This window comes from Onychomys torridus, chromosome 10 (genome assembly GCF_903995425.1).
Source record: "Onychomys torridus chromosome 10, mOncTor1.1, whole genome shotgun sequence".
NCBI classification, from domain to species: Eukaryota; Metazoa; Chordata; class Mammalia; order Rodentia; family Cricetidae; genus Onychomys; species Onychomys torridus.
Window position 1 is genome coordinate 10,113,582 of NC_050452.1, and position 25,019 is coordinate 10,138,600.

Genomic DNA, 25,019 nt, shown 5'->3' on the forward strand with positions numbered 1-25,019 from the left:
CCAAAACATAATGAAACCTTTAAGTAGCTTTCTTGGCTGGTAGGAATTGGTTACTAAGCTTTGGCAAATGGCCCTAACTCCCACCAACCTTTCTTCTTTTCTTAAATATCTGGCTCGGATTCTGGGAGCTTCCATGTCCTTGCCTTGCTCTTCTCTACGGCTGTAATTACTTTAGTTGAGCTCCAAGACCAATGATAACCTTTAACATCACAATTAAGTTAACTAACAGGGACACTTACCTCACAATTCCCAGGCCAGTTTCAGGTGTTTCTTTCCTTAACTGTTCTTTTTTCTTATGTGCTGTGGCCTAGGCTTCGGCTTCACCCTTGGACACAGCTGTCCTTTGAGAGCTTGCTTCTCTAATGATCTATGCATACTTGCAAGGTTATAGTCAAGGACTCACTCCTTATAGTCCCTGTACCTCCAGCCACACCCTAAGTGGGTGTGTCAATTATTTCTTCCTTTAGTCTCACCTTCCTGGTGATGCTTTGGTCATGTTCCTCAACTAGTCACATACAATTCACTTAGATGGCATCTGCTATTCTACAGTAAGGTGGGGTGTTTTTTGTTTTAAAACATGGATATGCCCAGTTTTTTGACTTACCAAATCAATGTAACTCTAATCCAAGAAAATGTACATTAGGTCCAAGTTTTGTTAACAAAGCATAATTCTTCCCAATTAAGAATAAAAAGAAAAAAATTGCTGGTGAAATTGCATTTTGAAGTTGAAAAGTACTTTAATGAATATATACTTTTTGTTTTGTTTTGATTTTTCAAGACAGGGTTTCTCTCTGTAGCTTTGCACCTTTCCTGGAACTCATTCTGTAGCCCAGGCTGGCCTCGAATTCACAGAGATCCACCTGCCTCTGTCTCCCAAGTGCTGGGATTAAAGGTGTGCGCCACCACCGCCCGGTGAGTATATACTGTTTATTTTGTCAAGTCTGCTCTTTGATGGACGAGACAAGTCTGTGTGCTTGGGCATGAGCTCAAGTTAATTTGGTGAAGGTAGAGGGCTACGCACTGAATCTGACCAATGGAACTCCGAGCCTCACGTCAGGTGGAGGGCTACGCACTGAATCTGACCAATGGAACTCCAAGTCTCACATCAGAACTTCTTTGGAGGCAATATCTCAAACACTAAAGAACAAAACTATCAGCCAACAAACAACTATAATGTACTATGTACACAGGACAGCGAAATCTTTAGTTCTATTCTTTACTATATTTGCTATAATTTTTAAAGATTTAATTTTTATTTTATGTGCTTGTCTGCATTTTATGTATGTATGTGTAATATCTGCATGCCCGGTGCCCAAAGAGGCCAGAAGAGGGTGTCAGATCCCCAAGGAACTGGAGTGACAGACTGCTGTGAGCCACCATCCGGCTACTGGGAAACCAATACAGGTCCTCTGCAAGAACAGCAGGTACTCTAAGCTGACAAGCTACCTTTCCAGCCGAATTTGTTTTAATTTTATATCGTAAAGGGAAAACGGAAAAGTAGACAAAAACTTGATGACAGACACCATGGAGACTTGTTTTTTCTCTTTTTCCTTTATATGGACATATAGGGTTGGGGGTGGGTATGTGCTTGCAAAGGTCAACATCAGATGTCTTCCTCTATAGCTCCCCACACCCACCACCTTAGTTTTTGAATCAAGGTCTCTCACTGACCTGGAGCTAGCTGTTTCTGCTAGACTAGCTTGCTAGCAAGCCCTCAGGCTCTGCCTCCCTCTGCCCCAGCCTCCCCAGCACTGGAGTGACAAGTATGTGCTGCCACGCCCAGTCTGATGTGCATGCTGGGGCTCCAGGCTTGAGTGACCATGCCTGCACAGCAAGTACTTTACCCTCTGGGCCTTCTCCCCAGTCCTGAGACTTTCTGTTGGTTTTGTGCACCAGAGGGCATGCTTCTCTAAACTAGCTGTTCAGACACCTACTTTGAGGGATCTGCTTCCTTGCAAGTCTCCTCAAACACAAGAAATCTAGGTATGGACAACTGCCATAGCTAATCTACAGAATGGAAAAAGGGAATTTTCAAATCACATATCTGATAAAAGGCTTATAATCTGAATACATAATAAAGAACTTTAAAACTGAAGAATAAAACAATAACCCAGTTAACAAATGGTAAAGTGAAAACATTTGTTTCTTCAGAAGACATTTACAGAAAAATACAGAAATAGAAATCAAATCCATGAGATGTCATTTTTCCTTATATATTATAGGACAGCAATAATCATAGTAACAGTAATAATAAGAGCCAGGTAAGGCTATTGAAGAGTAAAAAAATTTAATTGCTGCTGGTTGGGAAAGAAATGGGCCAGTCACTTTGGGAAAATACTTTAGGGTAATTCCTCAAGATTAAATAAAATCGTATGACTAAACAATTCAATTCTTAGGCATAAACGCAAGAGAAATAAAAACCTAAGTCTATACAAATGTCTGCATCAATGTTAACAGCACTGCCTCAAGTTGGAAATAATCAAAATTGCCCCAGAGTGAAAACAACCCAAGTGTCTATCAATTTATGAATAAATAAAATGTATACACCCACAGAATGAACCATTAGTGGCCAGTGAAAAGAGATAAAGTACTGGATACGCTACAACATGGATGAACTTTCAAAATGATTAGCTACGTGAAAGGAGTCAGTCACAAGGTTTTCTGTATGACTGCAGAAAATGTCCAGAACTGGCAAGTCAAGAGAGAGCGCGGGTTGGCAGGTGAATTGTCTGAATGTGTCTCTCTCCGTCTCTGACAGAAGTCGAAGAGGGAATGAGAGCGTTGTCTGTTTCACATGATGCAAATGTTCTAAATTTCAATGGTGGATACACAAGTCTATGAAAGGTGTGTAAATTACACCTCAATACAGCTGTGAGAATAAATAGGTTGACAAAACACAGCACTAGAATAAAGGATACAGACTACAGACTCAAGGATCACTGGATGCTGGCAGCACTCACCTGGAATTTAAAACTTGATCTTACACAAGTTTAGAACTTACATCACCTTCAAATTCTAGATACTGTATTCCTACTTCTTGAGTCAACAGAATGGAGGGAAACAACTAATCGTGTGAACGCCAACATAGGTTTAAGTTTCCACAGATGAAGTTGGATTTCCCAATTCTACCTTTTTATTTTTATTTATTTATTTATTTATTTTGAGATGGGATTTCTCTGTGTAGCCCAGGCTGGCCTCAAACTCACTCTGTAGACCAGGCTGGCCTCAAATTCAGAGATCTGCCTGCCTCTGCCTCCTGAGTGCTGGGATTAAAGGTGTGCGCCACCACAGCCTGGTTTCAATTCTACTTTTTATATCACAAATCATGAAATTCACAATTCGGCTTGGAATTTTAAATCTTACATTTTTTCCCCATGTAGTTTTCATTGCAATTATGGGTTTGTATTATGTTTCTGCTGACATCTTATATAACCTTCAATTTTGCTTGATACCAACCAACTCCTGACAATAACTGGGTATTCAACAAATTTAAGTCAATTTTAATACTATGTATACCCAACAAAGCCACAAGTTAAAGGGCTCAGTCTCATGATACTATTCCCAATTTCGTCATCTAGACATTATGATGCAAACTGTAACCCCAGCATGAAAGGAGGCTGGGGCAGCAGGATTACAAACTCTAGGTCAGTCTTTGCTATACAGTGAGACTGTCACAAACAGGCAAGCTGCAGTTCTGACCTATGGATATAAAGGGAGGGGCTTTTATCCCTTTCTTGGGTTCCATAATTTATTAGTATAGTTTAAGAACTCACAAAACAAAACAAAAGGAAAATACTTCATGTATGTTTCCTAGTCTACTAAAATGAATATAAGTCAGAGACAGCTACTTGGGAGCCTGAAGCAGGAAGATCACTTGAACCCAGAGGCTTATTTAAAAAAAAAAAGAAAAAGAAAAAGAAAAAAGAAAAAAAGAAAATGAAATAAAATAGTGTCACTTACTGTCAGGCAAATGAAAGGGCAAGGCATTAAAAGTAATGGTGTTCAGGGGAGCTTTCATGCCCTCTCCAGGCATGCCACTTGTGGTTTGGATAGGAATGGCCTCCACAGACTCATGTGTTTGAATGCTTGGTTTATAAGGAGTGGCGCTATTAGGAGGTGTGGCCTTGTTGGAGGAAGTGTGTCACTGTGGGGGCGGGCTTTGAGCCTCATATGCAAGCTATGCCCAGTGTGGGACTCAGTTTACTTCCTGTTGAGGCAGATTAAGGTGTAAAACTCTCAGCCACCTCTCTATGTCTCCATGTCTGCCTGTAAGCTATCTTGCTTCCTGCCATGATGATAATGGACTAAACCTTTGAAACTGTAAGCTGTCCTCAAATGTTTTCCTTTTTAAGTGTCACTGTGGTCTCCCGAAAGTTGCTTGCATCCTTCTCCCATTTCTCAGGTATTATTATATTCCTTCTCAGGTCTTTGATGAGGTTGAAGACTAACAGTTATAGTTACAACTTAGTATATATACATATATAATATCTTAGACTATATTAAGTATTAGACTCAGGTTCTTTAGGACAGGACACCTTTTGGAATGATCTTTGTTACATGCCACCTATCCACGCTCTAGACTTCCCTGGATTTTAGTATGTGTTTTTTGCTTGATATTGTTTGCATTTATTGCAATTTCAACTTATCTAGGTCATTATCCCTCATTACTCCTGGACAATATTTAATAACCATTTCTTTGTATACAGTCTTGTATTAGGTTAGAACTTTCTTACTTAGACAAAAGGGGGAGATGTAGTGGGTAAGCCATCCCAGCCTTTGCCTGGAAGTTCCAACCCCCATTGAGGCTTTGGTAATGGTCACGCCCACAAGGCAGGGCTGAGGGAGGAAGCTGAAGACCCAGGATCGAGAGGAGAGGTCTCTCTTGGCTCTGGGACCCTGGACGCTGGAGGTTGACCGAGCAGAGTTCTCCAGAGAACACCGCCAGACTGCGCCATACCTTTGCCAGACCCTGTTACCTATCCCTTCATTTGTAAGTTACCCCACAAAGTAAACCTCCCTTTTAACTACGTGGAGTGGCCTTAATAATTTCACCAATACTCCTGGGTTTGGAAGAATTGCCAAGGAAGGAACAGCACCACTCTGACTTACAATAAAGATACATCGCACCACAGAACTGGTATTAAATACAAAGCACAAACAACGAATCTGTCAACCTTACTAATAGTCTGTCTTATTTTGCTAAATATCACTAAAAATCAAAGTCCTCTGACAACTAGTATTTCTAGGTCAGTATATGACCGCCCTTCACACTGGTTCTACACAAAATTTGGGCCACTGTACTTCAGTAGAAGATCACAATGGTGTTTATAACAATTATGACTCAGGCTTTTGATACCAATGAATTTGACTTAAAATGGAATGTCTTCTGGGAACTATTGCTGCATTACAAACTATATTCATTAAGCTGGGTGTGATGGCACATGCCTTTAAATCCCAGCACGTACAAGGCTCAGAGGCAGAGGTAGCTGGAGCTGAGTTCAAGGCCACCCTGGTCTACAAAGTGAGTTCCAGGACTACACAGAGAAACCCTGACTCACACCCCCAAACACACACAACTCACTCTCTCTCTCTCTCTCTCTCTCTCTCTCTCTCTCTCTCTCTCTCTCTCTCTTTCTTTCTGTCTCCCCACCTCTTCTCCAATACTTTCCAGAACCCTTGACTATGTCACTATAATTTTGCTCATGATTCTTTTTCTTGTAAAGTGGTTACTGTACTTGAAAATATCATTAACCTGGGAGACCCAGCCTTGCTTCAGCTAACATCTGAAAGACGAAATTCAGCTGTAACTGTACTGTTAGGAATGACCATTAAACAGCAACATCTATTTGTTTTCAAACCAGTTCTTTACCTTACCTTATAACTTGGCATGAATTCTATGATTTTAATTCATACAATTTACAGTCAGTATTTTCTAATCTAGTTATATGAAAAGAATAAACTCCAAATTAAGTTCCTTCTTACTAATTTTTGCTCAGACCAAGATTTAATAAATAAATAATATCAATCAGCTTTCTTCATTTCCAAATCAAAGAATATATTTGTATCAAAATTGAGATTCAAGGAGGTAGGTATGGTGATATTAAAAGCCCAGAAAAAAACATATTTAAGCCACCAAATTTAAAACTACCTTATACTAAGATTCAGGTTAGCTCAGTAAATATTTCCAGAGTGCCTACTATGGTTTCAGTACTTTTGACAGATTAATGTGAAATGCTCTTATCTTCTTATAAGCTATCAAAATTAGGTAAAAGTTTTCATCATAGAATTTTTCTGTGATTTCCTGTTTTAGCCATATAATAATGACATTAAAAGTGAACAGTCTTTAATCTAAGCAATCATATTTGAAAAGATACTTTTAAAAGTATAATGGTTGCTGGGTGGTGGTGGCACACGCCTTTAATCCCAGCAATCGGGAGGCAGAGCCAGGCGGATCTCTACGAGTTTGAGGCCAGCCTGGTCTACAGAGTGAGTTCCGGAAAGGGGCAAAGCTAAACAGAGAAACCCTGTCTCGAAAGACCAAAAGATAAAGTAAAATAGAATAAATAATGGTTTTATTTGCCCAGCAATATTTGTTTCTCCTCTTATTCCAGCATCAGACTTAATTCCTTTTTCTTACTGGCTCTCAAATTCTTTCCTAAAATCTTATATTTTAACCTGAGTTAAAGATTTAGTTGGACTACTGTTATATCTGTAATGAGTTTTTAAATGCATACTTTGACCTGTGTTTGTCTACTTTTTTGCATTAATTATGTATTTTTGGCCTTTTTACTAGTGTTTTATTGCAGAATATATAGTAGAATGTTCAAACTTTATTTTCAAAACTCATCAAAATGCTGAGTTCAATAAGTTTACCTGATTATTTTCATAGCAGAATACAAGTTCCTAATTACTAAATTGCCTTTCCTCTCTGAAGGAAAGAGACAAAGATATAAAGTTGCACGGAAGTGGTGGGTCTGCACCTGTAAGTACGGGTTCTTACTTTTCACCACACATTAGCTGAGCTCTCACTACTGTGCACACACTTACTGAGGCGAATCTACAAGGACAAACAGCAAAGCTTCCTATTCACTGCAGTGAAATCAATTAGGATATTCACACATTTACCAAACACTTGCCAAAGCCTCCCCTTTTTTGGCATCAATAAAAAGCACTCATATTTTTTTAAAAAAGTGTTTGTTTTGAAAAAAGCCAGGGCTCTCAAATCCAGTGTCATCTCGCCACTTTTGCTTCTCTTTGTGTGGGAGGAGGAGAGCAGCCATGACATCCAGAACAAAATGTGAAATCAAGGGAAATTTTTAGATAGCAATAAATTATAAAATCATTAACTTATAGTCAGGACAATATTCTGCAAAGAAACATAAATGGAAAAACTTATATGCTCTGGCAATGCACAAATACTAGGTGTAGAATGTTATAAATGTAGAGGGATCTTATTTGTTTACATCAATTTGGCTCTTTCCAACTTAGTAAGTTACAACTGAAATATATTTAAATAGTTTTTATCTAATTGTTCTTAGTAACTATAAAAATGGTTGCATCTGGAGGCTTGAATTTTTAACACTTTTATGATAGTAATAAAAGTGCTTTTCATCAAATATTTATAAAATCTCTAACAGTAAGCACCTAAGTATAAGGACTATCTCAAAAAGTCCCCTTCAAAGAAACCATCCAGATTTTGTAAAAACACAAGCCCTACACAAACACTGACACATACACTGATGATCCCTGAGGACACACAGACAAAGGTTGCTAATACTGACCACACATGAATGTGGAACTATCTGAATCAGAGTTTTTTCAACTTACCATTCATGCATAATCACTTTTCATCTGAGAAATTTCTATATGACCCCAGATAAACAGTCATATAAAATGGGCATATAAGTCAACTATTTACTAGTAATAAATAAAATAATTTAAAAACAATTCTTTGGTGTACATATAATTTACCATTCATTAAAAATGAAGAAAATCTGACTGTAATAAGTTGGTTGTACTTATGTTTACGCAGAGAATTAATTGCTGTCTAAAATTCTGACTGAGGATATAAAGCAGCTCCAATGTTCCCAGTTGACTGACATTTTTTTATAACTATCAATGCTGAGAATACCTCTGCATAAACACAAAGTACAAAATGGCAAAAGTCTATTTAGGCCCTTTCAGAAACTGTTAGATAATTCTCAGTTATAACTTTATTGAATAAGTTGTCTAAGGTATTTGATTTTATTGAATCTCCTTCTATCCCATGGACTCTTGGGAGTAGTTAATTACTACTTTCATTTAATCTAGCCAACCATAAGTTTTAGGCTCATTTCACAGTACTGATGAAGGCTTGTTGTTGTTGTTTTTGTTTCTCAAGACAGGGTCTCACTCTGTAGCCCTGTCTGTGGCCTTGAACTCACGAAGAACTGCTTACCTCTGCCTCCCCAGTGCTGGGATAAAGGTGTGGACCAATCAGAAAGGAGTTGGTTCCTTCCTAAAGCCTGTACCACTACTGCAGCAGAGGGTCTATCTTGCCAGGTTAGTTACTATTACTATTGCAGATCAAAGAAGACTCATCTTCCTCCATAGCATGCACAGAAACCTTCCAGCACCATGGAAGCTAGCCAGTGGGGGATAGAGCTTCCATGTTGGTACTAGCTTGTTTTCTGCGTGTCCTGACTCATGTGTCTCTAGCAACAGGGTCTTAATATCAACTTCTGGAGAGTAACAGAGCAATAGCAATAGCCTGTAGAGCAATAGCAATAGCCTGTAATGTCTCAGGGCAGCAGGAGACCCCACTGGGTTTTTATTTGACAGCCTATAATGTCTGCAGAGGCATTTTCTTTTTGCAGTAGTTGGCAATGAATACAGAAACCCTCCACCTCAGTTATCATGCAAAGGATACTGTGGAGTGCTCAGCTCTATATGGGATATCAATATCACACCCTCTCCTGCCAAGTTATATGGAAGAGGGAGTAGAAAGGCTGTAAGAGCTATATCTGTAGGGAAACAGTATTTGCCAGACATGACAGGACCATTGTAAACATGACTTATTGTGAGATTTCACATGCCCATTCTAGAGCGTCTACCTCTTAACACAGTAGGTGTGCATCCTTGAGCAAATCACACTTCTCATCACAGTGAGGACATTAATATGGAGTCTGTATGCAAGCTCATGAGATAAGTTATTACTTGAGATGAAGTAAAATAAAGTGATATTAAAGGAGCCCTGGAGCCAGACTGTTTTATGTCTGACTGCTGACACCAACATCTAGTTTCTATAAGACTTGGACTAGCTTCACTGAGGATCAATTTCCTTACTTGCAAACTTAAGATAATAATAAAAATAACTGGCACATTTGCAGCCTGAATCATAAATGCCTAATATCGAAATTTTACATGTTAATTCTTTCATTCTTTTTTTTTTTTTTGGTTTTTCGAGACAGGGTTTCTCTGTGTAGCTTTGCGCCTTTTCTGGAACTCACTCTGTAGCCCAGGCTGGCCTCGAACTCACAGAGATCTGCCTGCCTCTTCTTTCATTCTTAATAATGTTCTTAGTAGATGAATAATAAAAAGTAGTACTACTGGTTATTTTGTAGAAGAAGAAACCAATGCCCAAATCAACTCATTTAATTGCCTGAGGCCACAAAACTAAAAAGGTGACATTTAGGAAAGTTGGGAGAGATGGTTCACTGGCTGCTCTTCCAAAGGACCCAGGTTCTGTTCCTAGCATCCATATGGCAACTCACAACTGTCTGGAACTCCAGCTCATGAAGACTTAATTCCTTCTTCTGATTTCTGAGGGTAATGCATGCACATGGTACACAGACACACATGCAGGCAAAACACTCATACACATAAATTTTTATTTTGCTTTTTTTTTTTCCTTCCCAGAGCTGAGGACCAAACCCAGGGCTTGCGCTTGCTAGGTAAGTGCTCTATCACTGAGCTAAATCCCCAACCACATCAATTTTTTAAGTGACATTTAGGACTAAATCATGAGAAATTTTGGTTGAGAACCTATATACACAACCATTACATCCTACAATATTACTTAATTTCAAAGTATTGTTGTAAGATATTAAACACCTAGAATATAATAGTAGCGCAACACAGCTTAATGATTAGTGTCTTGACAGTTTCTATTTATTAGAATATTTACATTGTCAGTTTTTAAAAAAAATTATTATGGAAAGTAATTTCTGCTGAAAAGAATTACTTGAAGAGGGAGGAAACAATGGAAATTCTTATGGGTCCTAAGCATGGGAATTTAAGATATTTTTGAAATATCCATGGGAGGAGTTAAAAACAAATGCATATATAACTCTGGAGCCTAGAGGAGAGAGCTGGGCTGGAATACAAACCCCCAAATCTTCACACTACAGATGGAATTACCCTACCTAGGCAAAGAGCATAGAGAGGACAGGAGTGAGAGAATCTAAAACTAAGGTGGCTGAAGCCTTAAGACAATGAAACAATGTAAATAGATTTAACCACACAGAAGTGATACAGTATGACCTTCACAGCTATTTCAAAGGATTACTGAGATTTCAGTTATTAGCATCATTATATACCTTACAATCAAGTTTAGAAAGCAAGTATTAGAGGAACTAGAGAGATGGCTCTGTGGGTAAGAGAGCTTGCTGTTCTTGCAAAAGACCTGGGGAATCAGTTCCTCGCACCTACATGGAGGCTCACAACCATATGGCTTCAGTTCCAAAGGATCCAACACCCTTCTGGCTTCTACAGGCAGTAGGCACAAATGTGGTACCTATACATGCAATCAGGCAAAATACTCATACATGTGAAAGAAGATAAGGTAATAAATCTTGCAAACATTTGAGACATATTGATAATTACATTCAAACTTTGTCCCCTGGCTAGCCAACACTATTACCTATCTACTAAGGATATTGTGGCTAAGCTATGATCTAATGTAATTAGAAACTAAGATCCAATGCAATTTTCCCAATTAAACAAGTTAAACACCTATGTGCTATATGCTTATAATTCTAGAATTTTAGAATTCAAGAGGCTGAGACAGGAGGATTGCAAGTTTAAGGCCAGCCTGGGTTAAACAGTAAGATCTTGTCAAAACAAACAAACAAAAACACAAAAAAAGAGTCTGTGATTTTCATTCAGAAAAAACAGCCTCAGTTTGTTTCTTCACTACATACACAGCAGTTTCTCAATACATAGGAAAGTAACTCTGACAGCAATATGGAGGATGCATGAGAAATATGTGGTACCTAGAACCAGGGAGATCAAATAAAAATAATCATAGCAGAATGCTAGTAACAATAAAAATAGTTTCTAATTTCTGGGTGTCTATTTTATGTTTGCTCTGTGCTATGAAAAGGTATTTAGATCCTTGAGTTTAAGTAAATCAAGTCAACTGCCCAAGCAACAGAGCTGTTAATCCAATGGAGGAGGAATCTGAATCCCGTTTTCTTCTAATTGAAGTTTCTCTCTCTCGTTCTACCTTATCTTTACTGTGAATAATACTGAGAGTGGGAAAAACACCAAAATTAAAGGTGCTATTAGACTAAAACATGGGGAGTGAGTCCAAAGACAAGAAGCTTCAAAGAACAGTTAGGGTGATTTAAGAACTAGAGAGAGAAACAAGGGTACCTGTAAGACCCCCCCTAGATCAAAAAAGCCTTGGAATCACTACTTGTTTTATAAGTAAAATGTGGTGCATGGCTCACAGTAGGGGCACACCTATAATTCAACACTTGGGAAGTCGGTTTCAAAGTCAGCTGGACTACAGAGCGTTCAAGGCCAGCCTGAGACACTACATAATAAGAATGTGTTTCAAACATCCTAAATAAACAAGTGAGAACTATAGCTCCAGCCAGACAAAATGGATGAAAATGTGCACCCCTGGTTTCTTACAATACTATTTTAGAAGTAATGTATGGGTCCATTAAGCAGATGAATAAAGAAGACAACCACATCAAAAGCCAGTCCACAGAGCTGGAACCAAGGCTTTTAATCTCTGGTTTCATGGCTTGTCTACAAACATCATTCTGAACTATATTTACAAGAGATTCATGCTACAGAATCTTTAGAACTTGAAACGATTTTAAATCAAATTATTGCTAAGTATTTTAATTTGTTTCTATCCCTTTGGGAATTTGAAGTGTCCCTGTAAATTTTCTTCAATCTTTCAATACCTTTAACGAAACATTAAAATGCTATCCCTGAATATAAAGAATTCTTAAGTTCATGTAGCGTCAAGAGTGAATCATCAATATAAAGAGACACTAGTACAGACTGTCTCTCAGAAGCAAATCAGTATAGAAGTGAGACTTCCTATAGGCAAACAATTTGAAGTCATGGAATCTTGAAGCTGGAAGAGACTTTAAGGCTGAGATGACAAATGGACGTCATCTAAAATGCCACCTACGTATAAATGCTGTTTCAGGAAAGGAGTCTGGTTGAATGCTGCTGGTCTATAATAACGCACAGCACAGCACAGCACAGCACTCAGGAAGCTAAGGGAGAATGACCATAAAGCCAGCCCAGGTAACACAAAGATCCAGACTCAACACTTACTTGGAACTTCCATGAGGGGTTCCAAAGAGAACGTAAGTACTACAGAGCATGTGACTTTGTAAAGATGAAGAAACTAAGGTGGGTTAAATGAAATACACAAAGCTATGACATAAACAAATCAGAACTCTAGGTCTCTTGACTTTAGTATTGAGATTTTTTATCCTGCATGTAATACTGCTCCTCTCTGATGTATTTATACAATAAAAACGTTTTTATGTAACAGATAATAAAAACCAAACCAATGAAAATTTAACAGGGAGGGAATACACACCTTTGAAGGTTTTATTAGGCTATTACAGGGTTTGCAATCCTATAATAAAGACACGTTCATGTAAGTACATTCAAAGATTTAAATGAATCCCACAACCTTTAGGTTCTATCACTGTGATCAATGAATCTCTGACTCAAACTGTTTCCTGACAATTTCACTTCATGGTGAATTTTCCCATATGACGATTCTTTAGAGTTTAGCTGTTATGACTCAGGGCACCTCGATGCTATGAAGGAGCTTTCAATATAAGGGGTAGGAGGAGAATGAGGAGGCCTACTGAATCATTAACAGCCTACAGTTATGAAACCCAGCAAATTCTTTTTGGAACCATTTTCAAAGCAGCTTTAGGAGGCAAATTCTGAGGAAAGCCTTACTAAAAGACTGGTCTTTAAGAGGTGATCTATAAAGAAAATCAACCTCTTATTTATTTAAAGGCATACAACTTTCCTAGTTTCTTTTTGAATGTCAGTGATCTATATTTTTTGATTTGGGTTATCACTAAAGTCAGTGTAAGCCCTCTGTTCAACAGTTTAAGAGCCTCCTCAACGTCTGTCATAGCTCTTGGGTAAACTGCGAGAACTAGTTCAGAGACTGAATCATCCTACTTTATGTGAAAATTACAGTAAAGCAGTAAGTACATGTGAAGAGTGTTCTCATGCAGTAAGTCTACAAGGTTGTGGTTTCTCATTAAAAATAGCTACTACCTTACAAAGACATATCAACACATTTTCTCATGAATAATAAACTTAATTAGGTTGGTAATGCGGATGTTCTTGTCCTTTTATGGTAAATGGTAATGAGAACAATCTGAAGAAAATCCATCAAGCTAACCATAGCCTGAAATGAAGAAAACTACCTTCCCGCACTCACAGTTCATTAAATCTGGCGTAAACCCACAGGAGCTCAAGTATTAAGGACAGTGTCTGCCAGGAATCAGCAATACAGCGTTGAGGTCTGGAAGAACCAACAAAGCACCTCTTAATGTTTCCACTTACTGTTAAGAAATAAAACTAAACTTAATTGAGCCTTCAAAAAATTAGTCCCACTTATATGTTGAAAACTATAGCAACAACTAGGAAAAATCAAGGCCAATCAACTTTGTATTTCATTCTTGTGAAAGGAAGGTAGAAACTTATCATATTACCCCCTCTTTTCCTGTCTTCTGCTTGAATATAAAAACTCTGCAGAAATCCAGACAATTCTCTCCTAAGGTCATGTGCAATTGTATTATTATAGTGCTAATTAAGGCTCCAATTGTTTCACATTTTTGGAAAAGACAACAAACACTAAGAGCAGAACATGCCACTCAGCTGTTAGTTCTGCTATCAAATGTTGCTCTAACAGCATACAGTTCCACCTGACTGCAGTATTAGTTTATGAAGCTTTCAATTCAGTATGCCTATTTCTGTGTCCTATATTGATCTAAAAATATATATCCCACAGGTCAAGTAGCTGTATCTTGGTGTCTAACTGACAGAATACAGCACCATCACCAGATACACACTTTTAAAAAATTAAAGCAAAACAAAGACAAAGATAAGGAGTTAAAAAGAAGCAGATAAGGCAGAAGCAGGAAATTGCTACACAGTTACCTTTCCTTCTTGGCCCTTCCCTCATTTCGAGTTCATTTTATCAGTACAAACACGGTAGGCTGGGTGGAAAGCTCCACACAACAGCAACAGGCACACCTAAAGCTGGCAAAGGAGCACAAAGCAAGCAAGCAGAGGAGCTGGAGGCTGGCTTAGGGTTAAGAGTGCTTGCTGCTCCTGCCTAGGATCTGGGTTCGGTTCCCAGGACTCACGTGATGGCTTACTACTGTCTACAACTCCAGAGGACTGGACACCCTTCTTCTGGCTTTCCTGAGCACCAGGCACACACACGGTCCACATACATACATGCAGGCAAAACATACACATCATATAAATCCTAAAGCAGTGAAGAAGGCCAGTGGCAGAGTATGGAAAGATGAAAATGAAGGAGGCAGGGACGTGAAGTACTTTGCAACACACAAGCTGAGACCACCACCTGGAACCTACTGCTGCTTGGCTACCATAGGCTTTTTTCTAAAACTGCCATTTTTACAGGTGAATCAAAGACAGCTTTTATAGCTTTCAGAGTTACCATAAAACCTAAGAATTAAACATAGGTTGCTCTGTATTTCATGCTAGCACAGCCGTGTTTAAAACATATTAACAGTACTTCCATCCTGATAGTATGTTTACATAAGGACTGAGTCTGGGTATTTATACACACACATATATACACATGAATATGTTTTTTTTTAAACCCTAACAACTTACAGAAAATATTTTAAGATAGGGCTTTGCTAAAGTATTCTTAATACACCTGGATGTGGTGGTACATGCCTTTAGCACCAGCATTCTAGAGGTAGAGGTAGAGGTAGAGGTAGAGGTAGAGGAAGATGGATGTCTGTGAGTTCAGGGCCGGCCTAGTCTATATAGTGAGTTCCAGGGCAGCCAGAGCTATACAGAGAGACCCTATTTCAACCCACCAGCCAACCAACCAACCAAAACCAACAACGTATTCCTTTTTTTTTTTTTTTGACAGGTAGTATTTTATTCAGATAGCAGTCTCAATGCACATGGTTCAAGAATATTCAAATAGGAACTCAAATAAAATCACATGTTAAAGATTGGTCTTCAAACATCATAGCCAATGATGCCACGTTTGCTTGTGATCTCTCTGATCTAAAACCACATCCACATCTCAATGGCAACCAAACCACTCCACAGTTTCCTTAACTGTGAGCTGAAGCAACCAGTTTTAGCACTTTAGAATTATTTTTTTTCACACTCTGAATAGTTGTAGGGAGTTCAGCAGAGGTTGGAGGAACCAGCTCATTCTTGGCATAGTACCAAAATGTGGCCAATCAAGGCTTTGAGTAAGTCATGGCAGTGTTCACCAGGACCAGAGCCTTGCCTGAGAAGTTACTGATGAACTTGGTCATGGTCTAAGGTAGGTCTCCCCGAATCCATAAAGTATTCTTAATACAGATGTGCATTTATAGTCTTAAGGGACATAACTAAAGTTCACAAATTCTGATTACTGCCATTAAACTCTAAAAGTATGAATGAAAAAGTTGTACTTCCTCCATCATTAGACTTAACTAGACAAAGTGTGGTCTTTATTAAATCATCTAAGTAAGTTTCATTTCTCAGGTTGGAAATATCGACTGTAGGAAGAACAAAGTAACATTAATTTTTCAAAATTAATAATGTCTACACATACACTGTCCTATGGACAAATTTCTAAAAATCTCTAATGAAGAGTTTCTAGGTGTTTAAACATTTGGGTAAGATTCCTTTTCTTTCTTTTCACCCCATGGTGGGAGTGCTGTAAGGTTCAGGGGTGAACCCACTACTATTATAATGCTCAAATGGCACAGGATCAAACCCCCTCTAACGTCCTGTCTCTCTACCCTAGACTAGGCGGCTCTCAGACCGCATCAGAGAAGTGTCTTTGTGCAGAGTGCAGCAGTTATACAGAGATTCACAACCTGTCCAAGTGCAAAGAACCAATGTCAGTGGAATGCTCAGCCACATACGGGGTATCTGTGTCACATGTCTCCTCTAGGCTCAAGGGGCCACCACAGACGAGGGCAGAAAGACTGTAAGAGCCAGAAGACTGGAGTGGAACTGTCTTCGGGACCTGACAGGTCAGATGCATTCATGAACTCACAGCAGCTATACCTGTCTGCAAAAGAACAAGCCAGTCAACATTCTAACGTGGAGGGGGGGGGGGGAGCTTATGAACATGGCTTCTGAGAAAGAGTTTTCTTTAAGAATGTGGCCCCTGGCAGGTCAGTAAGGCCATGAATGGCCTCTTACCCAGGAACATAATATGGAGCACACAAGTTGGACTAGATAGGGTTTTTTTTTTTTTTAAAGACAAGTTGGGGATGGGGTGAGGGAGATGTGGGAGGAGTGACAGTGAATAATAATCAAAATACACTGTATGAAATTTCTAAAAAAATTATTCTAATAAATGAAGATTTAACTACTGATCTGAGAAATTAAGCATGAATATACAATTTGTGATTCATTTCCACATATACATGTATGGAGGCCAGAGATTGATGTAGGTGTCTTCCTCGATTGCTCTCCTTCTCATTTTTGAGACACAGTCTCTTCAAGAATCTGGAGCTCTCTCTTTCAGCAAAGTCAGGTACATGGCTTGTGTTTCATGGGTGCCAGTGATCCACACTTACATGTATGTAATTACTTTGATCATGCTCCCCTCCTCTCCTCCCACTGAACCCCTTCTTCCCAACAAGTACCTCTCCTACTTTCATATCTTTGGGTTGTTGTTTCTTTCCCTGAGGGAGTGGAGCCACTGTATTCAGTTAAATTACTTGGATAATCATGGGTGTGAGGTAATTATTGACTTGATCAAGAGCAATGTATCATGGCTACACCACTGAGAAATGATTCTTCCTCCTCTAGCAACCATTAACTGCCTATGCAGTTCCTGGGGAGGCTGAGGCCTTCTGAGTCCATCCCCACCCATGATGGAACGCCGATGGGCTCAACTTTGTGCAGAGAGCCATTGTGGCTACAAGTTCATGGAGCCACAGCCATGCCATGTCCAGAAGACAGCCTTTAATAGTGCCGCTTTCCATCTCCCAGCACTCACATTCTTTGCACCCTGCTTAATGATGCTTCCTAAACCTTATAGGGAATGATACGGATATCCTACTTAGGACTGGATACTTAAATGCCACTTATTTTCAAGCACCTTCATCAGTTACAAGTCTCTACATTAACTTGCCCACTGGCCAATAGATACTTCTCTGGCCAAGGCAGACAGCAGCACTAATCTATGGGTATAAACAATTTAGAAGGTAATTTGACACTATGCCCATTTAACAACAGTAGTACATTCTCCACTAGGGCCTATAGCCTCCTTATCCAGGGCTTTTGACCAGGTTTATGAACTATTTCTGCGTAGTGGCTTATAAAAACTACCTGAAAGTGGTTGGTTACCGCTGTAACACTGATGCAACTACTGTTCCAGTAGGCACACTTCAGCTGGCAGGTTGGAACTGTAGAACATATGGTTTTACAGTTTACACCCCAGGTTTACAGGCATGTGACATCATGCCAGGCTTTTTACATGAACGCAAGGACCAAACTTGGATTCTCCTGCAAACAAGACGCACTTTTCTGATTACACCATCTCAACAGCCCCTAGAGACTGTACTTTATTAACTATCCCTACAAAGTAAAGATCTATATCATCACACCTTAAAGAAAGACTGACTATTCCTCTTCACTAAATATCCAGGGTCTACACTGTCCACATTTTCCAGACATCCTTTTACAGTTAACTTGCTCAAAGCACCATTTAACTAAAGTCCACTTGCTACACTTGGTGGAGTTCCCTCTTATGGCAATTTAAAATCTTACAGTTTCTTCTTCCTCTCTTGCCTTTTGCCATTTATGTTGGAAAGAAACACGGTCATTTCTCTTTTGAAATTTGAAATATTTTTAAATTTTTAATTCTGGTGGTGATGGGGTTTGAACCCATGGCCTCACAGATACTAGCAACTAAGCAAGAATGAGTGTGCTCATTCATTTTATTGTGTGGATCTTATGGTTAGAATGTAAAACAGCAGTAAGCACTTCGTGTGATGTCAACAACTAGACAGTACTCAACACAGAAAAAGTACTCAGTATATACTAAGTAAATGATTTGGCATTAATGTCAACATCTAGTAGCAGTGAGTGGAACCTAGAACCCCTGTTTTCTAAACACAGTAGGACATCAAGCAGGCACTGTTAAGCAATCAGAATTTGGTAGACTGCATGGTATTTATTTGCTATTGCTTGCTTTAATGCCCTCAGAAGTATACTTCCAAAACAAGAATTGACCGTACTTTGTATGTTGAAATTCAGCTGGAATTTAGTATAATAAATTAGAGTTTTAAGTGTGTTTAAATATCTCTTTGTTTATTCCAGATAGTTGGGCAGGGAAGAACTCCAGGAAAAAAAAAAAAAAAGAGGAGGGGGAGGAAGATGGGGAGGAGGAGGGGGAGGAGGAGGGGGAGGAGGACGGGGAGGAGGAGGGGGGGAAAATTATGGGAAACTATGGATGCTACATATTTTTACAGTTAGCCGCATCCCAAGAGGGTCATTACAAAACAAAAGTAACAACAAATGCTTTGAAAAGGAAGTAAATTCCATTTGTGCTGAATTAATTTTTAACTACACAAATGGTCCAGATTAACTGGCAGATGTCAGGATTTTTTCATTTACAGGCATTAGTAACATTCTATTTTTCTACAAATGGCATTGTGAGGTGTAATATTACAGGACACAAGAGGTACAAGCAGCCTCAGGCAAGCCTAAGGAGCTGAATTTAATCTCTGGGCCCACACAGTGGAAGGAAGAGAACCAATGTCCACAGTTGTCCTCTGGCATCTACCTGTATGGCAAAGCTTCTGTAGGTGCGTAATAAACATGCATCTTCCTCACAAACAAAAATAAGTAAAATACAAAACTCTGTCTGAAGTAGATCTTACTGTGGCAAAATCATCATCATCAAAACATCCTGTCTAACAAGTCATTTCTTCTAAATCATCCAATGGAGCTCTCTCTCTAAACCTATTTTTGAAAGTAGCTACTTATTTCATCAAAAGATTCCAATCTTCCAGGCATAGAGCGTTCCCAGGGAGGCTAAGGAAGGTGCGTTCCTAGGGAGGCTAAGGAAGGAGGATTTTCAGTTTAAGGATTGTGTGGGCTACAAGGCAAAATCTTATTGGGTGTGTGTGTGTGTGTGTGACTCTTAGAAACAAAATACCTGTAAATTCCCTGACAGTCACTCAAGAAATATCATGTTTCCTTTCTCTTTACCATAAATTCATTCACCAGACAAAGTTTACTTAGAATTTACTAAGTATAATGTTAGCCAGTCTTTCCAACCACTGACCTATTTAAAATAACACACAAAAGACTAACAGAGAGCATGAAGTCGTACCCAGATCGCTGAATGACCCGTATTTCTGGTTTTAAGGTCCCACACATTAGTGTAGGCTGAGGAGGTCAAACGTTAACAAAGAAAAACAACCAAGTGTAAAAACTCCACCACAGAGTCTAAAAGAAACTCTAGAACAACCCAAATCATTTGAAAGCATGTTTTTATTTACTTTCCTGTAATATGTGTAGAAGGACTCTGAGAAAGATGGCTACAATCTATAAACTCAAAGTGCTTTGTGTAACTCACTGTCGGGACTCAACTAGGATTTGTTCCTTATCTATAAATGTTTCCAGGAATCTTTAATATTGTACCTCCTAAAATCTCTATCAGTTCTCCTTATCTATCTATTAATTTTCCTTCTTTCAATGCATTTTTTAAAAATACGCTTTATATTTCTCAGTTAAAATTCATAACTGGAATAAAACATTTTTTTTTTTTTTTTTGGAAAATGAATCCCCAAACCACCTCAAGGGCCATCATATATTGACCACTACAACATTTTAACGTAATATGTGTGTGATCTCTGTAAGTCTGACTCAGTGATAGGCCTACTATTTCACTGTTCCACGGGAAGATCTATACACATCCTGGACAGTTTCCAATTCTAAGTCTTGGCGTAAAACGTCTACCACCTACAGAAGCTTCTATCTGAAAAACTGTTCACAAAGCAGAACTCTGTATCTACTGGGCAATGGACCACATTCTAAATCAAGGGACTCAAAATACAATTGACATTTTGAAAAGTGAAAAGGAAGCAGAAACTAAGGTAACTGGAAACATTCTGAGGCTTCCCCCTGAAACTTGCCTTAGTAGCTTCGTTTCCTGCCTCATAGTTTTCTGCCATTTGTTTTAAAGGGTCCCAAAGAGCGCGGGAAACCTGAAAATCCAAAATTCACTTACTTCCTCCTCTGGACTCCTGGGATAGACTAAGCAAAGACACGGTTGGTAGTTTCTTTAAAAGTACAAATGGCCCTGGTAAATCTGGTTGGTAAGTACCATGGGAAAGTTCAAAATAAGGTTACTTAAATGCCAATATTAAGAAGCACATAAATAATCCCCAAATATGGAACTAAGGCAGATTTCCAGTTGACTGTTTTCAAGTCAATAAACAGAACTACACTTCTATTACACTAAAAACAAACAAACAAACAAACAAAAACAAAAACTTAGGTGGCAAGTTTCCTCTTTAAAAAGCCTTAAAGTTATTAGATGAGACTCTATAACGAAAACATGCAATCTTCCACACTTAACTGTTCCGTTTTCAAATGGTTAAACGTGCACTCTATCAACAAACTTCAGAAAAAGGATAGGCTGGAGAACAGGGAAGAAAATAAAGTCTCACTTTCATTTTCTGACACACCCACCAGATGTAAGTCCGGGAGCAGCTATACGTTACAAATGAAATTATTTAAGTGAAAGCACTGCTATTACAGTTTTGAATCTCATACAATTCGGGACAAGAGCCTGTAGAAATAACACTTGATTTAAACTTTTCACACCTTCCATTTGGTACCAGAATTAAAAAACAAACAAACAGCAACAACAACTCTAAGTATTTACTACAAATGTGAAAAGAAAACCAAAAAAGAAAGAAAGGAAAATCAAAACGAATTTATATGCTGTATTTAGACAATCAGGAGGTTTCAAGTATGTATATCTGGTCTCTGAGAAAATATTTTCAGTTACCTGCAAAAATGTATCGTAAACGGAAACAGAAGAACTTGAGGAACTGCACCTTTTCCATAATTCAAAAACTTTAAATTCACACCACTAGGCAAACTCAGTCCATGTGAAGGAAAGACATTGTCCTGTCTGACACAAAAGATCACCTGCTACGAAGACAAAGTAACAATCTACTGGGTAAGAGAAAGTCAAGAGCCTTTGAACAAAACAGACAACCTACTGATGCATAAAAGCTTCAATCCTCGGTAGAATCAAGCAGCGAGCTTGTGTTTAGTGGCTAAAACATGCTAAAGGTATTTTAAGTTGAAACTCTGCCTCCCCACCCCTTGCTGGGACTTCCAAAGAGTCTTGCAAGACAAACATAATAGATGGCGAAGTGAGTTTACGACTTCCAGGATCTTCACAACTCGGGACATTTTTCACAAAGTCCTTTGGGGTTTTAAGACTCAAACACTATTTTAAAAGAATCATTGTTTCAACTACCTAACAATTACTCAGGCTTCTTTCAGACTTCACTTAACCTGTAAGTAAAATGAGCATCTTTAACTTTTCCACAGGGCATTTGGAGAATGAGTTATTACTCATAAACGCTCTCCGAGCCTCAGACACCAGGCGCGGTACATCAAGCGTATCCATCAATTTGAGGGCTTTCTGGACCTCAGTTTACCCACTTACGGAAACGGGCTTGGCAAGGGCCCGGGAGGTGAAATTAATTAGTATTTTTAAAATGCTCTGAGATCCAAAGATGAAAGGAAATGTGAGAGGCACGCAGAGATGATGACAATAATCCTAACAATAAAAAGAATGACTAACTTGGAAGTCTGCGTTATGTAAGGAAGCAGAGAAGTTACCAGATTCACACAAACAAAAGAGAAGCCCACCGCCTCTTTGTTCCCCTTCCACTTCCCCGGCCTGCAGCCCGGCCGCGGGACCGAGAACCGGGCAAGCCGGGCCGGGGCTCCAGCCGTGGGGGAGGGCGTTCCGGGCAGCTCCTCACAAAGGCGCTTCCTCCCACAGCGCGGGATGCGGCGCCGCAAACTCTGCCCCCCGCCGCCTCCCCGCGGGCGCGCGCACCGCCGCGCCGCCACCGGCAGAGGCTCGGAGGAAGTTCCGCGCCGCCGGCCCCCCGCGCCCCGTTCCCGGCGCCGCACTCACCGGACGACCGCTGGTGGCCGGAACGCCAGCTCGGCCCGCCGCGAGGGCCGGAGCGCGGACACCCGGGGCGGGCGCGGGGGCGGCGCGAGCACCGGTTGATCGCAGGCACCCGCGGAGCCCGCCGCCTTCCCGCCAGCCGCCGAGCCCCGCGAGGCCGAGTGGAACGCGGAGCCAAGCGCCGAGGAGCGCGGACGGGAGAGGGGCGCGGGCCCGCTTTGTGGTGAGCTCCCCGGGGCTGCAGGCAGATCCGATGGCGCCACACGGCCGCTGCAGCCGCTGCTCCTGCCGCTGCCGCTGCTGCTGCTCCCGCTGCTGGTGCTGGCGCTGGAGAGGAGGCGGCGGCGGCGCCCCCGACGGTCCCTCCGCCTCGAACCGCCTTTGGGTCACTGACACACACTGGGAGGGAGGGGAGGAACTAGCGGGAGGGCGGGGCATGAGGGGACGGGGCAGGGCCACATCGGGAGGCGGTGCCGAGGAGGCTCTTGGGAGCTGTAGTTCTCTGAGAGGAAAAGAAAAGCATCTATTGTGGAGGGGCCTAGGCTCGCTCTGAGTTGCGCGTGCGCAAGGGGATTGGGGCGGGGACTGTTACCATGGTCACTGATTCACCAAGCCTGAAGGTTCAGTACTGTAGTTGACTAAACAAGGCTGGTCTTGTGTCTTTGGTGCCATTGGGTTCGGGCCCATCGCCAGTCTCTCCTGCTTCACCCCACCCCCAACAACAAGTCTCACCACTGTGAAGTGCTCAGTGAAATCTCACTTCTTCCCGACATGGCAGTCTCTCTGGCTGCTCAGATTTCTTCTACAAATCCTAAATACCCCTTTCCTTTGCCTCCTTAAAGTGAATTACACTAAATCTGGTTGTTCTTAACATTTTAACAATTAAGTTATAAAACTGTTAGGAGCATGACCATTAACAGAATCCCATAATTTCTTTGCTCAGTTACCTACATTTAACTTTAGTACTGGCAAAGGTAAAAGTTCAGCATTAAAAACATCGTATTTGCTCATCTTAAAAATCTATATTTCTTCAAACATCCAAATTCCATAAATATCAGTTCAGAAGACAAGTGGGAAGTTCAAAACTGTTCAGTGTACATATTAGCCAATTTTCATTTAGTAATGAGAAACCTGAACCATGGTTTGGGTATGCTGTTGGACTGCTCAGCTAAGTCTACACCCATTCTAGTTACCCAGGTATGAATATGTGGTGGTGGTGAGGGGTGTGGAGAGAGGCAGGACGATGTACTGGCTCTCCAGAAGGCGTAGAGGTCACCTGCCTCATTTTTTCTCAGTAGACTACCGAGAAATCTACAACCTGGAGAGAGAGAGAAAAAAAAGATTAATGCCCAAGAATCAGACATATATTTTAAGAGGGGAAACTCAGGATTTTCAAATAGCCTCAGGACCAGAAAACCTGATGCCCACAGACCACGTAATTTTTGCTCATTCAAGAAACAAGTGCACAGGGCCTGGGAAGACGGCTCCAAAGTTAAAAGCACTGGCTGCTTTTCTAAAGGAGCTGGGTTCAATTCCCAGCACCCATGTGATAACTCACAACCATTTGTAATTTCAGTTCCAGGGAATCCAGTACTATCTTCTGGCCTCATCAGCACACAGACATATATGCAGGCAAAACACCTATATTTAAAATATTTTAAAATATTCAATGTAGCTATTTAAATAAAATATTAAAAAACAAGTGAACATGTTTACTATGTGCCAGGCACTTTATTGAGCCTCAAAACTAGAGCTATAAAAATATAAAAGAAGAATACTTTGTATTCAAAGTCCTTACGCTGCCAAGGGAGAGACAGGTAAATGGACTCAGTGTGAGCTGTGCCATCATAGGAAAATGCATACTACTTCAGACTTGGGGAGGGGGGGCAGGAAATGCTTCCAAGATCATTTGAATGTGGGGATGACTCAGTTTTTATATTTGTATATTTTAGAGGAAAGAGAGAAGTAAGGGAGAGCATAAAATGCAAAGACACAAAGGCCAGTGAGCAGTTTTGCTAGCAATGGTGGAACGGCACTGAGGAGAGAGGCAAGAGGAAACTTCAGAAAACCACAAGCCCATGAAGGTCTTGAGTAATACACTAAAGAATACCATCTTCGTTTTCTTCTGGAAGCGGTGGGTTATAAACATGGAATTTCAATAAAATATATGCTTTAGAAAAGTCAGTCTGTGAGGTGTAAAATGTATGAAGTTGTCTTGTCAGTATCAGTAAGAGACACCATGACCACGGCAACTCTCATGAAAGAAAACATTTAATTAGGGCTAGTTTACAGGTTCAGAGGTTGAGTCCATTACCATCAAGGCAGGAAGAAAGGCAGTGTCCAGGCAGACGTGGTG

General features: G+C 40.1%; 2 protein-coding genes and 1 pseudogene across 2 annotated transcripts in view; all 3 read right to left on the bottom strand.

Moving 5' to 3' along the window:
• The window catches only part of Peli1 (pellino E3 ubiquitin protein ligase 1), a 50,841-nt gene extending 27,787 nt beyond the window's left edge, over positions 1-23,054 (bottom strand). Inside the window, exon 1 of the mRNA XM_036200902.1 lies at positions 22,667-23,054. The gene's annotated coding sequence lies outside the window, so the exon portion shown is untranslated. The remainder of the gene's footprint in view (positions 1-22,666) is intronic.
• On the bottom strand, positions 15,493-15,800 carry LOC118592151 (annotated as a pseudogene).
• Positions 22,505-23,981, bottom strand: LOC118592261 (translation initiation factor IF-2-like). The gene is made up of 2 exons (XM_036201080.1): positions 23,857-23,981; positions 22,505-23,165 (listed from the first exon to the last, which is right to left on the bottom strand). Exons 1-2 carry the CDS (start codon positions 23,946-23,948, stop codon positions 22,505-22,507), a joined length of 753 nt encoding a protein of 250 aa, XP_036056973.1. The 5' UTR covers positions 23,949-23,981.
• Positions 23,982-25,019: the final 1,038 nt, after the last annotated feature.